The sequence below is a fragment of the Pelecanus crispus genome, chromosome 1 (assembly GCF_030463565.1).
Source record: "Pelecanus crispus isolate bPelCri1 chromosome 1, bPelCri1.pri, whole genome shotgun sequence".
NCBI classification, from domain to species: Eukaryota; Metazoa; Chordata; class Aves; order Pelecaniformes; family Pelecanidae; genus Pelecanus; species Pelecanus crispus.
In genome coordinates, this window is record NC_134643.1 from 7,724,387 (window position 1) to 7,737,787 (window position 13,401).

At 45.4% G+C, this 13,401-nt stretch overlaps 1 protein-coding gene across 1 annotated transcript in view; it reads left to right on the forward strand.

Moving 5' to 3' along the window:
- Positions 1-13,401, forward strand: part of CAMK1D (calcium/calmodulin dependent protein kinase ID) — a 225,865-nt gene that overhangs the window by 132,501 nt on the left and 79,963 nt on the right. Inside the window, exon 3 of the mRNA XM_075716484.1 lies at positions 6,678-6,752. Within this exon, the coding sequence (XP_075572599.1) occupies positions 6,678-6,752 (75 nt within the window). The remainder of the gene's footprint in view (positions 1-6,677; positions 6,753-13,401) is intronic.

The following is a 13,401-nucleotide window of genomic DNA, read 5'->3' on the forward strand; positions in this document are numbered from 1 at the left end:
CCAGCTTCATTGCCCTTCTCTGGACACGCTCCAGCACCTCAATGTCTTTCTTGTATTGAGGGGCCCAAAACTGGACACAGTATTCCAGGTGCGGCCTCACCAGCGCCGAATACGGGGGAACAATCACCTCCCTGCTCCTGCTGGCCACACTATTCCTGATACAGGCCAGGATGCTGTTGGCCTTCTTGGCCACCTGGGCACACTGCTGGCTCATGTTCAGTCAGCTGTCAACCAGCACCCCCAGGTCCTTTTCCGCCAGGCAGCTTTGCAGCCACTCTTCCGCAAGCCTGTAGTGTTGCATGGGGTTGTTGTGACTGAAGTGCAGGACCCGGCACTTGGCCTTGTTGAACCTCATACAGTTGGCCTCGGCCCATCGATCCAGCCCGTCCAGGTCCCTCTGCAGGGCCATCCTACCCTCCAGCAGATCGACACTCCCACCCAGTTTGGTGTCATCTGCAAACTTACTGAGGATGCACTCAATCCCCTCATCCAGATCATCAATAAAGATATTAAACAAGGCTGGCCCCAAAACAGAGCTCTGGGGAACACCGCTCATGACCGGCTGCCAACTGGACTTAACTCCATTTACCACTACTCTCTGGGCTCGGCCACCCAACCAGTTTTTAACCCAGTGAAGACTACGCCCGTCCATGCCATGAGCTGCCAGCTTCCCAAGGAGAATATTGTGGGAGACGGTGTCAAAAGCTTTGCTAAAGTCCAGGTAAATGACATCCACAGCCTTTCCATCATCTACCAGGCGGGTCACCAGGTCATAAAAGGAGATCAGGTTGGTCAAGCAGGACCTGCCTTTCATGAACCCGTGCTGGCTGGGCCTGATCCCCTGGCTGATCTGCACATGCCTGTTGAGTTCACTCAAGAGGAACCTCTCCATAATCTTCCCCGGCACTGAGGTCAGGCTGACAGGCCTGTAGTTTCCCAGGTCCTCCTTCCGGCCCTTCTTGTAGATGGGCATCACATTCACAAGCCTCCAGTCATCAGGGACCTCCCCTGTTAACCAGGACAACCAGTCAGCCAGCCATTTCCAGGACAGCCATCAGTTTTCCTTCCCTGTCCTTGCTGTCTCACCCCGTTCCCCTTAGCAGACTTGTCACGGTTTCCCCTTGGGAGCAGGCTGGTTTGTTCCTATGAGTTCTCACATCATTATGAGCCATCCTGAAGATTTTTTCATAGTTTTCCTTCATGTGGAAAGCAATATGATATGATGACTCTGTGTGAAGATGTGTGAGACTATCCTAATATCTGTTGAAATTATCAACTCATTTCAACCAAATAAGACAGATGAGCAGAGGTAAGTTTCTGGTGTCCTCCAGAGCAGAAACTGTGATTTAAATGCTTCTCTTGGCCAACTAGTGAATTCATCAAGCCCAGTAACTCCCATGCTGCTGGCAAAACTCTATATATGTTGAAATAATGGAACATTTATTCACAAAGACATTTGGTTACTCAAAGCTACAAATCCGTACACACTCAGGCTTTGTTAGTTCTGGCTTTCACAAAATTATTTGTGCTTTCTTGTGGCATTTTATCCATGACACGTGCTGTTCATTGAGGTGCAGCGTTAAATGTCATGTCTTGCAAATGTAACACTCTGACTTGGAAAGAGTTGTTGTGGAGGGAACCTGCCCTACTTAAATGACTCGCATGTTTGCCCAAGGTTTTTGCACTAACTGATCCTAGTTTTCAGTGTTAAATATGATAGATGTTAATATAAGTGTTTCAGTCATAGTTTATAGCATGCTTTTGCAGCTGGGATATTTAACATGCTCTCCTGGCAGCTTGGCAGCCAAAGGAACAGCAAAATCTGGGTCCTCTGCTTTTATCCGTGCAGAGTGCTACCCCTCTAATTAACAATCCGCAGCAATATGCAACCAGTTTTCTTTCAGCTCTCTGGCCTCTGGGGTAGTCAGGAGCCAGCAGAGATATACAGGAAGCTCAGTCATTAAAGGATTTAGTTTTCCTTATTGAACATCAACTTCCATATTTTAATCCTCTGCTTCTTAAAAGCAATCTCCAGCAAAAGCCCATGGAATATACTTTTTTCTTCCTTTTTTTTTTTTTTTTTTTTCCAAATGTTGGAGTTTTACACATTAGGGCTAGTTGTGATCCTATGGGACTTGTGCCCTTCTGGTGGCAGTGAGTACAATGTGGTGGCTCTGTTCTGGCCCATGGTGAGGGTGGATTTTAGCATCACTGGAGTGCCATGCCATATACTCATCACCACTCCAACACCACAGCACACCCAGTTTGGCATGACAGAAATTGTCATGCAGGGCCAAATGCCACTCCTGGTCAAGTTGGGTCTTGTTTGGGGGACAGGTTTCAGCTCCTTCAGAGACAGGTGTTTCTGTGTTTCAGCAGCACTGGATGCTGCAGCAGTCAGGGAAAAATGACAATTCCCCTATCAGTGCTCTTGTGCAACGACTCCAGAGCAAGCAAAGGGGACCTGTCTGTGCTTGGGGCTCTGCAGCAGATCAAACACTCTCCCGTCAGCCCTTGTTTGCACAGCTGCCATGCTCGGAAAAGTCACCCAAAGTCATTGGTTGCCCAGTTCAGTTTGCTCGTTTAAGTCTTGGCTGGCAATTTGCTCATACGTTAAAATATTGCTCAGGTGCAACACTGCCTCCATTCAGTTGTGTTGCTGGCACCTTTGTAACAGCACATAGGCAGAATCACAGACCTGAAAGGTCGGAGGGGAAACTTGGTAATTTTGCATGGTTGCATCAAGCCCTGTGGCTGCCCTGAAAATGGTGAATCCATCCTTTCTTTTCAGAGTTGCTTACCAGGATTAATCACTTTTCACATTTTTTTGTATACTTAAATTTCACTGATTCTCACTTCTAGATTTATCTTCCTCTTCTTTGCCCCCTGGATTGCAGCATCTCATGGGCCTTGTAGGGTGAAGAGTCCTGAGTGAATTGGTTAAAGTATTGGCCTCTCTTTATTTGTATTTTTATTTCTAGACATCTTCTTTCCATTGAATGGCCTCAGAATATTCTTGAAAATGAACAAAGCAGAGGCCAGAGGTGGCACCTGCCCGTTGTGTCACAGATGGGGCGATTTGTGGGCACACATCAGGGTGTGGGAGATGTGAGCAGCACCTGGGGTTTGCCAGGAAGGAGGGAGAGCATCAGGGAAAACAGCAAGTGTGATGAAGGGGAGGTTAAAAGGGTGGTAAGGGAGGTTTCCTTAGCTGGATGTTTCCTTGTTCATAACAACAATACGTAATCTCATCTAATCTGCTTTAACCAAGCCCATGTGTTGATGTTCACTTTCAGGGCTTTTCTTCTTTTTTTGGAAACAATTAATGGGAACTGCTGACACCCCAGTCCATGTCCCCTCTGCTACAGCCATAACGTTGCACCATCACGTACCACAACAACACTGATGCATTGCTTTGTGCAGAGTTAATCCAGGGCAGGTTTTTCTATTGCAACGTGGGAGCAACATGTTGGGAAGGGGGGGTGCCAGAGAGGAAAGACAGAGGGAAGAAAAAGGCTGAGGAGAAGTGGGGTTAAGATCCTCTCACGGAGATGGGAAGAAGGGATTGGGATAATATGGCCCATTGGTTCAGATAATGCTCTGGGGCTGGGCGATCTGTTTTTTCAGACCCCTCTGCTCCCTCCTCTCATGTGATTACAGAAAAACCTTTAAGTTTTCTGCATGCCGCTTCCCCTTTTGTAAAATGAGAACAGCACCTTTTAAAAAAATAAATCCTGGCAGGTCTTGAGGAGATCAGATAGTCCAGTGAGTATTTCTGCTAAGTGAGATCACTGGTGGGGCTGTGTGGAGGCATTCTGGAGGCTTAGCAGAATGAATCCTCTGAACCTTTGCGATTCACTTGGTGCTTCTAGAGGGGGATAAAAGCAGACTTAATTAAGCCATTCCCAAATCCCTCCTGATCCGTGACCATCAAGTAGCTGCCGCTGCACGGTGCTTTCCTCAGCTCTGGATGTCCCGAGCATCCGTGCAAGCCAGAAGCGCCTGTTTGGCTGTTACCCGCATGTCTGGCACCACCGATCTGCTCGCAGAGGAGTGGGGCAAACTTCTCCCAGTCCCCATTGGCCTCTGTGGTATCAACAAAATGCTGTGAGGATGTCGCACCCTATCTCCCAAATCCTGGGGTGTTATTTTAATGAACAGTGTTCAGCCCTGAAGGGTTAATTATTGTGTGTCAGGGCTGTAGGTGATTGCTTGCCCATGCTTTGAAGTGAAGAAAGGAGTGCACAAATTTCTGCAGTGGAGGGAACGTCGGAGGAGCAGGTGGCTGCTGCTGGCTGCAGTGACCTCTGCTGGAAAGCCCATGGCTGCTCTGGTCCAGCTTCAGCAGCGCAACCCACAATGTGATCTAAACCGTAGGTTTCTTCCCAAGTGTTTTCCATTGATTTTTTTAAAATTTTGAATTCTGTTGTCCTTTAAATAGCTTGTCGTTTGAGAGTCCATCTGAGTAGAGAAATGCTATGCAGGTCAAGCTGCATGATTTGCAGGCGTGTGATGTGCACTTCGCTGGGAATACTAAGCACTGCATAATGCCACGATTAAGGCCCTGCTGGCCCTACTGAGGCAAAGTGGAAAAAAATGCCTCCTTCCCATCTCAGCAAGCCCCTCGAGTGCAGCAGCCATCAGCAGCTGGAGTGCCTGGTGAGCACAGGCATCACCTCCCGAAGGGACATCTCCTTCCAAATACCCTTATCCCTATGGGGGTGGCTCCCTCTGTACTTTGGGGGATGATTCAGCTTCTTCTGCTGCCTTCTTCCCCATTATATTTTATATTCCCTGTCTCCCCGAATCCCACATGCTCATATTCTGCATCTGATTTCAAAGAGGGGCAGATCGGCTCAATACAGAGGACCCTGCAGTGGTAGGACTAAACCCTTTTTTCCCCCTTCACTTTAGAGCTGAGCAAGTTTATCCACCTTCAGAGAGCGCGGCGGCGCAGTGTCCATTTGGTTTGCAAATCAGAAAGGGGAGAGGGTCTAGTGGCAACCCTCAGTGTGCAGCGTTGCATGTCTGATGAGCTCTTTTCTGGCCTCTGCCTCCCTGGCTGTTCGTCCCTGTGGGTAACCCACCCGTTAGCCCTGTGTGTGACAGTTAGGTGTTGCTGGCAGCTGTCTCAGAGGGGGTTAGGTTGGTTTGGAGAACCTCTAAGGTTCTCAAAAATAGAAATGCAAAGCATTAATATGTGCATGGTAAAAACCGGAGGGCAGACTAAGTTGGAGGCTTTAGACAGATAATGCTGTAGCAGATCATTTGTATTAAAACTGCCTTCTTGATCATGATGGTATGAGGTACACAAATGATTATGTGAATGTGTGTGTGCAAAGAGGAAAACGGATAGTGTGCATAGAGGAAAATGGATAAATTCATACAATGATTTCCATTAAAACTGACTATTTGCTTGAAATGTCATTTGGTATCCTAATGTACCTTCACGTATATTCAACAAGACAAACCTGCCCTTGCCCCAGCTGTAACCCTTAAGGGACCAGGCACTAGACCTGCACAGCAAAATAAAGGTTTCCAAACATGTGCCGTGTAAAGCCAAGTGGATGGTGCATTGGTTTCCTGTTGTCAATATTAAGAACTTAATTTGTGATGCAGTCTACCTGGAAATTTTGCTAAAATATCATGGGATTTTCCAGATATTTCTGTAGAGTGAGGAGCCTACTCACATATTTATTGCTCTGACATCCTGTAGTGCATTATATTTGAGTTCACTTATTGTTGATGTTAAATTTCCTGTTTGTCAAGGTTCTTATGTGAATGCAGCTTTTGATGACTGATTATGGGTGTAAATTCAGGTCAGTCATAATCTTTCCAGTGAATTCAGAGGAAATTGGATTAGTCTGCGTTCTTACGGGAAAGATCCTGCTGGGCACAGGGGACCTTCTGCTCTCAGCATCTTCATGCAGATGTTCGGGCACTTGAGACAGTTGAGGATGAGTTTCTGACACATGATTAAGCATCTTAATTAAGCTACTTGAACCTTGAAACATGTAGAGAGTTTTGCATTTGCTGACAATGCACTTCTACTTTCTTTCTGAACGTGTCCATCTGTTGTTTAATGAGTGGTCTCTGCTTAGCATTTCCCAGCTTTCTCTTGCTCTTAAAACAACTGTTGCACAGAAGCCGTGTGGTGCTTAATAACGCTGCAGGGAAATGCAGGCATCCAGAGCAGGTGTGACATTGGAGCAGGGCAAATTTGGTGGGAAGGAGCTTGGGGCTGTCGTACGGCTGCTGCCTACCTGTGCCAGCTTCTGCGCAGGAGCAAATCCCTGCCTTCTCCCTGCCAGCCCGCACCCTGCCTCCGTCACCCCCCTCACACCCTGCTTCGCTGCTGTCCTGAGACTTCAACTTCCAGCCAACCATCTTCATGCATCTGACACAGGAACTGTAGACCTCTAATGCCCCAGATACTTAGCCCTTAAATACTTCGGCTTCAGAGAGGACTGAAGGAATTTTCTATGAGTAATAACAGTATTCTGGGCTATGAAGCACTCCTGACTGTATGCTTTGGTCAAGATCATATTTTATGATGTTGAATAAAGCACTGACAAGTAGTGTCTAACTAAAAATAGCTTTATGTTTTGCAGCCACGTAAAAAAAAAAAAATCAGCATTTCATCTTATCTTATCTTATCTTATCTTGTGGTTTTTCAGGATCAAGCATGAAAATATAGTTGCCCTGGAAGACATCTATGAGAGTCCAAACCATTTATATCTGGTCATGCAATTGTAAGTACAGAATCTAATGATGTTTTTGTGTCAAAATTGCCAGCTCTTCTTGTTCCGGTTTTGTTCTATAACCCAAAAGATGGGATACATGAGAGGTATTTGTCTTGTGTGCTGCAGTCTGCAAAATCCTTGGCAGATGGTTAAAAATGCATCTCCAGGCATGATGGGCTGGGCTGTTGTGAAATTGGGAACTAAGGTATTTTGTGAATAGTCTCACCCAAATCAAACCTGAGTGAAGAGGAGATGTTAGGGGATCAGGACTGGCTCCGTACGTATGGAGTCTCCACGGTTTAGTTCTCTGTGACTCAACAGATACCTGGTCTGTACTGAGTGAAAGGTAACCCAGGATGCCACCATGTGCATGGGTGCTGGATTTGCAGGAAAGCATCATCCTTGTCTCAGCAGCAGTGGTAGCTCATACCATTCTTGACACATCTCTCTCACCAGAGCCCGTCTTCTTCCCCATTTTCTCCCTCTGATCCTGAGAAGATCAGGATCCTATCAGGTACATGACATGCTGTGGCTCATCTGGTCCTCCCGTCACATCCACCTGGCAGGGAGGAGGAAAGTAATGCTCATACTACTTTTTTTTTTCTTTTTCCCCTCTTTCTGAAGTCAGTTAAAAAACATGATCTGAAGTTAAAATGTCTTCTTACCATTTCTTGTCTCTCTCTTTTTCAATGATGAGGTCACCTCAGATAAAAGCAGAGCACACAGGGCAGAGGGATAAAGCACAGCTGTGAAGAGCCGGATGTGCCATAGGGAAGCCTGGAGCATCTGATAGAGGCAGTTCTGGGGTTAAATACCCCACGGGAAGCCCTGGGAGACCATGCCAGTCCCTTGTCTGTTGGTAACATCTAGGCATGGAGGTGTCCTTAGAAGCTGTTCTGCTGGCAGTGTGGGAAGAATAGTGCCCTGTACATTTTTAATCTGTTTTTGTAGCCCTACATTTCAGCCCTGAGTGCTGCAAAAGGACTTGCACAGGAACATCAGTGTCGTACAAATTCCAACAAACCAGCTGGGTTGTGGGAAGTGCCAATTTTGTGACCAGTTGATTTACAAATCCTTATTTTAGTTTAATCTCTTTAGAAATAAATAAATCAATATTACTCTGACTTACTATTAGCTTGTTTAATGTAGTGTAACCCTCACTTTTCTAAATTTCTTACATCAAGATCATTGGGTTATCTGAAATATAGATCTGTAATCATAGGTGACACTGAATATATATTAGTATAAATTTCTACTTGCTCATAATTCACCACTTACTAGGGAATTATCCTTTCTGTTATAGTTGTATTTGTAAACCCAGCCAACTAATTTTCCAAGGGCCAAGCATTAGCTGTTCCAGACAGACACAGCTTCACTGATGCCCACTGGGTTGAGATGCCTGGCTGCAGTCAGCAGCCGGGAACCCGTCCCCAGTGTTTGAGGCACCAGCTCTGAGCACTCCCCAGCCCCGACGAAGAGCTGTGCCTTGTTTTACAAGGTGGACCAAGACATTGTGTGTACAAATGCATTGAACTGAATCTGCCAGGGAGCAGGATCCATGCTTTGTATCATTTGATGAAAAAAAAAAGCAGGAAAAATCCTCAAAAACTACATTTTATTCTAATATGGGCACACACTTGAATGCAATCAAATGACAGCACCGTAACCAGCTCCCACTCACGCAGAGAGCCCGTGTGACAAACCTTGTGCGTGTGCATGCTCTTAATCTGCCTCAGCTACGGGGTACATGATGTTAGCTTTAAGCTTAATTTTATTAAAGTCGTTTGATGTTGTGCCAAGCCATTGCTGTTGGCCCTCCTTGCTGCTGCGAATCAAACAAGGCTGTACTGTCCTTTGCTCGGCACTGGGTATTTCCAGGGAATAACTTTTTTGCGCTTTCTTGGAAAAGGGTTATGTTATCCCAAGGTAGAGGGGACAAGGTGGTCAGGTACTCACCCTCATCGCTGTGGATGTTGCATTAAGGATGGTGCAACCTCTGCACTGCCTCTGAATTTTCATCAGTAGTTGGGATTGGGATCAATTGGCATCAATACTTGGGTGGCAACTCTGAAAGACTCAAAATCAATTCTGTATGCCTCCTTTCCCAGTTTTCGTCTGGGAGAAGGCATGCATGGATAATCTCTTGTTTCCAAGGTAACACCAACTTATTGATACAATAGCTGCAAAGCATTGCATGGCATGAGGTATCTGTTTGTTTACATCTCTGCCCTATTTGTTATTAGATTCTTTGTGGGGTTTTTAGCTTCTCATTTTTGTGTATTTCTCCTAAACAAGACAATAGTTGCTTACATTTAAAACTGGGGTTTGATATGAAATAGAAGGGGTTCTGATCAAGCATCTTTCAGGAAGCAGCATTTAGATTAGGAAAGAAAAAAAAAGGGAATAAAATTAGGGCTGCTCAAAGATCAGTGTCATGGGCACAACAGATCTCAAATCCATATGCCCTTCTCCCTGGCTCATTGCTTGCTAAGTAGGCACCAACTAATGTTTACCAAGGGAGACTTTTTGTTGCATGGACAGCATTTTCATTACCAGCCTTTAGAGTACTCCTTGCAATGGTGTGGAAAATCCACGTTACAGCCCCTGAAGATCTCACAGCAGCTCTGTAGGAGAAGGCTTTTGGAGATAGACCAAGACTCCCTGTGTATGTTTGCCCTCTGGTACGTCTACTTTTACTTGAAAGCCATGCTTGTTAGCTTTGTTAGGATAAACGTTGCACCTCGTTTATTCTGTCAAAGATATGGGCAAGCACAGGTGGCAGTGTCTGTGCTGGAGCTGGTAGGAAGGGAGGTGAAAAGCTGGCTGTCTGTGTCTGCTTGACACTTAATTTATTCCTGCCAGTCCCTCTGGGAGCTCTTCCCAGGGTTATATAGCTGTTGGTGAATCTGTCCTGTGTGTTTCCTGGCACGTTCATGGGGAAATCTGACCTCTCGCTTTGATTTCATCACCTTGTTTTTACATACATTGTATACAAGCCATCATAAAACTGTTTAAACTGTCACAATCCTCTTAGTGCAAGGTAGACCAAAGTCCAGCTTGGAGATCCCCAGATTTGACAGCTCAGAATTTCATGTCCTGTCTCTAAGTGTTAACCTGTTCCTTAGAAATGACTGGGCCATTTTTTCTTTATTTATTTTCCCCAAACGCAGGATATTCCAACCCAGTGACTCTAAGTTTGGCAAGGTTATGGACAACTCCGTAGTGTCTTTTACTCCAAGCGGTATTGCTCAGCTTTGGCATGAGGTGGAGTTAATGGTGCAGCTGCAAAGCAGAATCCAGATGTAGGATAATCACTGCCTCTCCTATGATGATTCTGCTAAAATTTTGCAGGCACTATAGAAAAAGTACTGTAGAGCATTTAGATTTTGTCATATTTCCATTAGGTTGATGTGCTTTGAAACCAAGAAAACACCTGCTCCTTTCCAAACTTGGATTTCCTATAGTACCATTAAGACCTACACAGGCAATGAAGACAAACACTAAAATACTCTGAAAGCTTCATTCCTTCTGGATGCTGGGTGAGATTTCCCTAGAGGATATTGTAGAAGACAGGGGGAAATAAAGACCATTCAGAAATAAAAGTTTTATTGAACTATGTCTTGGTATGATAGTAAACGTTGTTAGCGAGCAGTTACAGGATTTTTGGTTGCTGTCTGTGGCACTTGGCAAGAATTACCCTCCGGTATCTTCTAAGCTATCTGCCTTACTTCACCTCATCAGTGTAGGGAAATATCCTGATAATGTGTTGTGGTTAGTATCGTCAGATACTAATATTTCATTGGCATAATCAGCCTCTTTGGGTATTGATGATTCATTTTCTGCATTGTGGAAAAATCATGCATGAAAATGGATTTACATAAACACATCTTTTCTGTCTGAGTGTTACGGGACCATTTGCAAATGCTGTTTCTGAACATGCTGCCTGGGCAGGTCGGAGGAGATTCCCAAAGCTAGAGTTTGACTTCATCCATATTGTTCACCTGCATCGAAGTGTGAAGCAGTGAAGTTTGCTTTCCTGCAGATTTGTGTGCACCCTGCGCTAGTCACAGTCCCACAGGACCAGGGGCTGTTGCCTCTCTGAAGGGATATGGGGCCACGTTAAAAATCAATGAAGACATTAATTTCCTTGTTCTCCTTCATTTATCTGTATTTGCTTAAAATATGCAGGAACTTAGTATTCTTGCTGTCTCTGCTCTTCTCTCAAATTTGGTTAAGTTCGTTCAGTGGGTCAGAAGTTACTAAGGTCTGGCAAAGTGGGATAGACAGAGAGCCATTGCCTCACTGCCTTTGGAAAACAGGCTAAAAATAGGTCTAAAAGGCACCTCCAAAGCTTACGGAATTCATCTCCCTGTCCTAGGGCAGGATATGCTGCCTGTACCAGCCAATCATCCTTAGCAGATGTTTTTCTAACCTGTTCTTAAAAATCTCGTTACACGCTCCCCAGGGAATCAACACCATTGCTGAATGTCCTTATGGGTATGGAGCATTTCCTAATAACTAATAACAGTCTTCCAGGCTGCAATTTTAAGCTGCTATGCTGGAAGTCTGATTTCTCTAATTCCTCCTGAAGGTAACGAGTCTGTTCAAATAGGTAAAGGTTACGGGAGCAGGCCCTGGAAATCATGTAGCTAGGTAAGTAATGATTGAACTTGAACATCCACCTCTGAGTTCTCTGCACTAGTCAAGGATAGTGCCAAATCCAGAGGAATTAATACCAGGATCTAGTTAAAGAAAGTGAAAACCCTACTAGTCTGATATAGCTTTCCACCTCTCTGGGGGGCTGTGCTCCCGAAGAGTGGGTCCGATCCTCTCAGCAGTAGGGCTGCTTTACCTGGATCCTGTCAGCTGGTGTTTCTGATTCCCCAAGGAAACTGGAGTATTTCCCCTGCGTGAGGTCTTTTGAGGGTTTGACGTCTCTGCTCAGAACAAGCTTTTAGGGTCAGCAGCCTGGTTCAGTCAACCCTGAAATGCTTCTACCTACCTTTGCAAAAAACACCCAGCCCAAAGTGAGACTAAAACCCTGACCTTGGGTTTTTTCCAGCTTGGCATCTTAACTCTGCTGAATTATTCAGATGATTTCCATCACAGAAAAGCCAAGATGACGAGGAGCTCCTTCCTGCCGGGTGCAAGTCACGCACCAAGGAGAGCCCTTCCCAGAAGTCTGCACGCTGAGTCCCGGTGTCCCATTCCTGCTGTTTGTCAGCTCTCCCCCACCACACAAGTGCCTTCTGACCCTGTAACAGCTTGGGAGGCAGCTCAGACAGGCAGGTACCTACCTGCGGTAAAATCTGCAGAAGTTTTTATTATTACTGGAACTACGCTGCTTGTGATTTTGCCTTTCACCTGTATGTTTTGCAAATAAGTAAGCAGAGCGCTAAGCCGTGATTAAGTGCTGAATTCCCTTTGGTTTTTGAAAGCCCAATGCCTGAGCGCACTCTGAGAGCAGCCGAGCATGGACGGGGTGTGCAAGTGACATTTCAATGAAAATATTCAGCCTCCAAGAAAAACAACAGACAATGGAGGGAAGTGCCGTGTTTGCCAGGTTCCTTAAGGAGTCTAGCAAGGACGCACTGTGTTACAAAACAGCGATACGCACGCCAAGCCGTTATCACATCAGGATGCTAATTAAAGCAAAACATAGATCTGCTGCACCGCATTCCTTCGATGAGATTTATTTCCATACTTGGTTTTTTTGTGCCTGTAAAGCATTATGCAAAAGACAGAAGGAAATATCTGCATTCACAATGGCATTTGTATGAACGATAAAAGCAAGATGCATTCTTGAGCAGCAGAAAATACTTACGTCCAAGCACCTGAGAGGAGCCCCTCAGCATCACCTTTTTCTTCAGGTGGTGGTGTTATTATCGTTATAATAGTAATGGTAACAGGAGAAACGCCACCAATAATGAAGAACACTGGAGCTGATGACCGTGGGCCAGGGGATTCAGTTCATTTAATGGTACAGGATGGGAGATCAGCTGCACACCCATAGACTCTGCTCTTTATTTCCAATACTCCTAGCTCAGATGAGGTGTCTCAAAAGGGCCAGCCCAAAGTAATGCCAGGCACCCATTGAAAATACACTGGGTCTATGTCGAAAGCCTTGGATCCCATGCTTGTAGCACCTCCTCGTGCTGCACGGGGATAATATGTGTGGTAGATGTACATGACAGGTGGATCTCACGGGGTTTATTGGCTAGGACACTTAATGGATGGGCCAGGGAAAGCCCTGTTCCCAATTCCTGGTCAAGCAAATATACATGAATTTTATATTAATCAGTTATTGGATAAATTGTTCACTTGGTTTTGTTTTTTTTGAAGCAAATGCTACTTCAGAACCACAGCACCAAGAAGGCTGATGCACACCTGGGCATGCCAGGAAGGAGCCTGTGAGGTGCCAAGGGACTTTGCTTGGACTTTGACAAAGCTGAGCAGAGACTTAGGGGCTCTAGTTAGGCAAGACTTTTGTTTCCTCACAGCTTGTGGAGTGGAACATCAGTGATTTGGGCAAAGCAGCCTTCGTGAGTCTGCAGTGGAACAGGAAATGACACTAACTACACCCTGTGGTTGAAAAAAGTCTTTTGCTGCTTCTATGGACAAGAGTTTTTGAACTGGGGGGAGGGTGCTATAGAAGGCA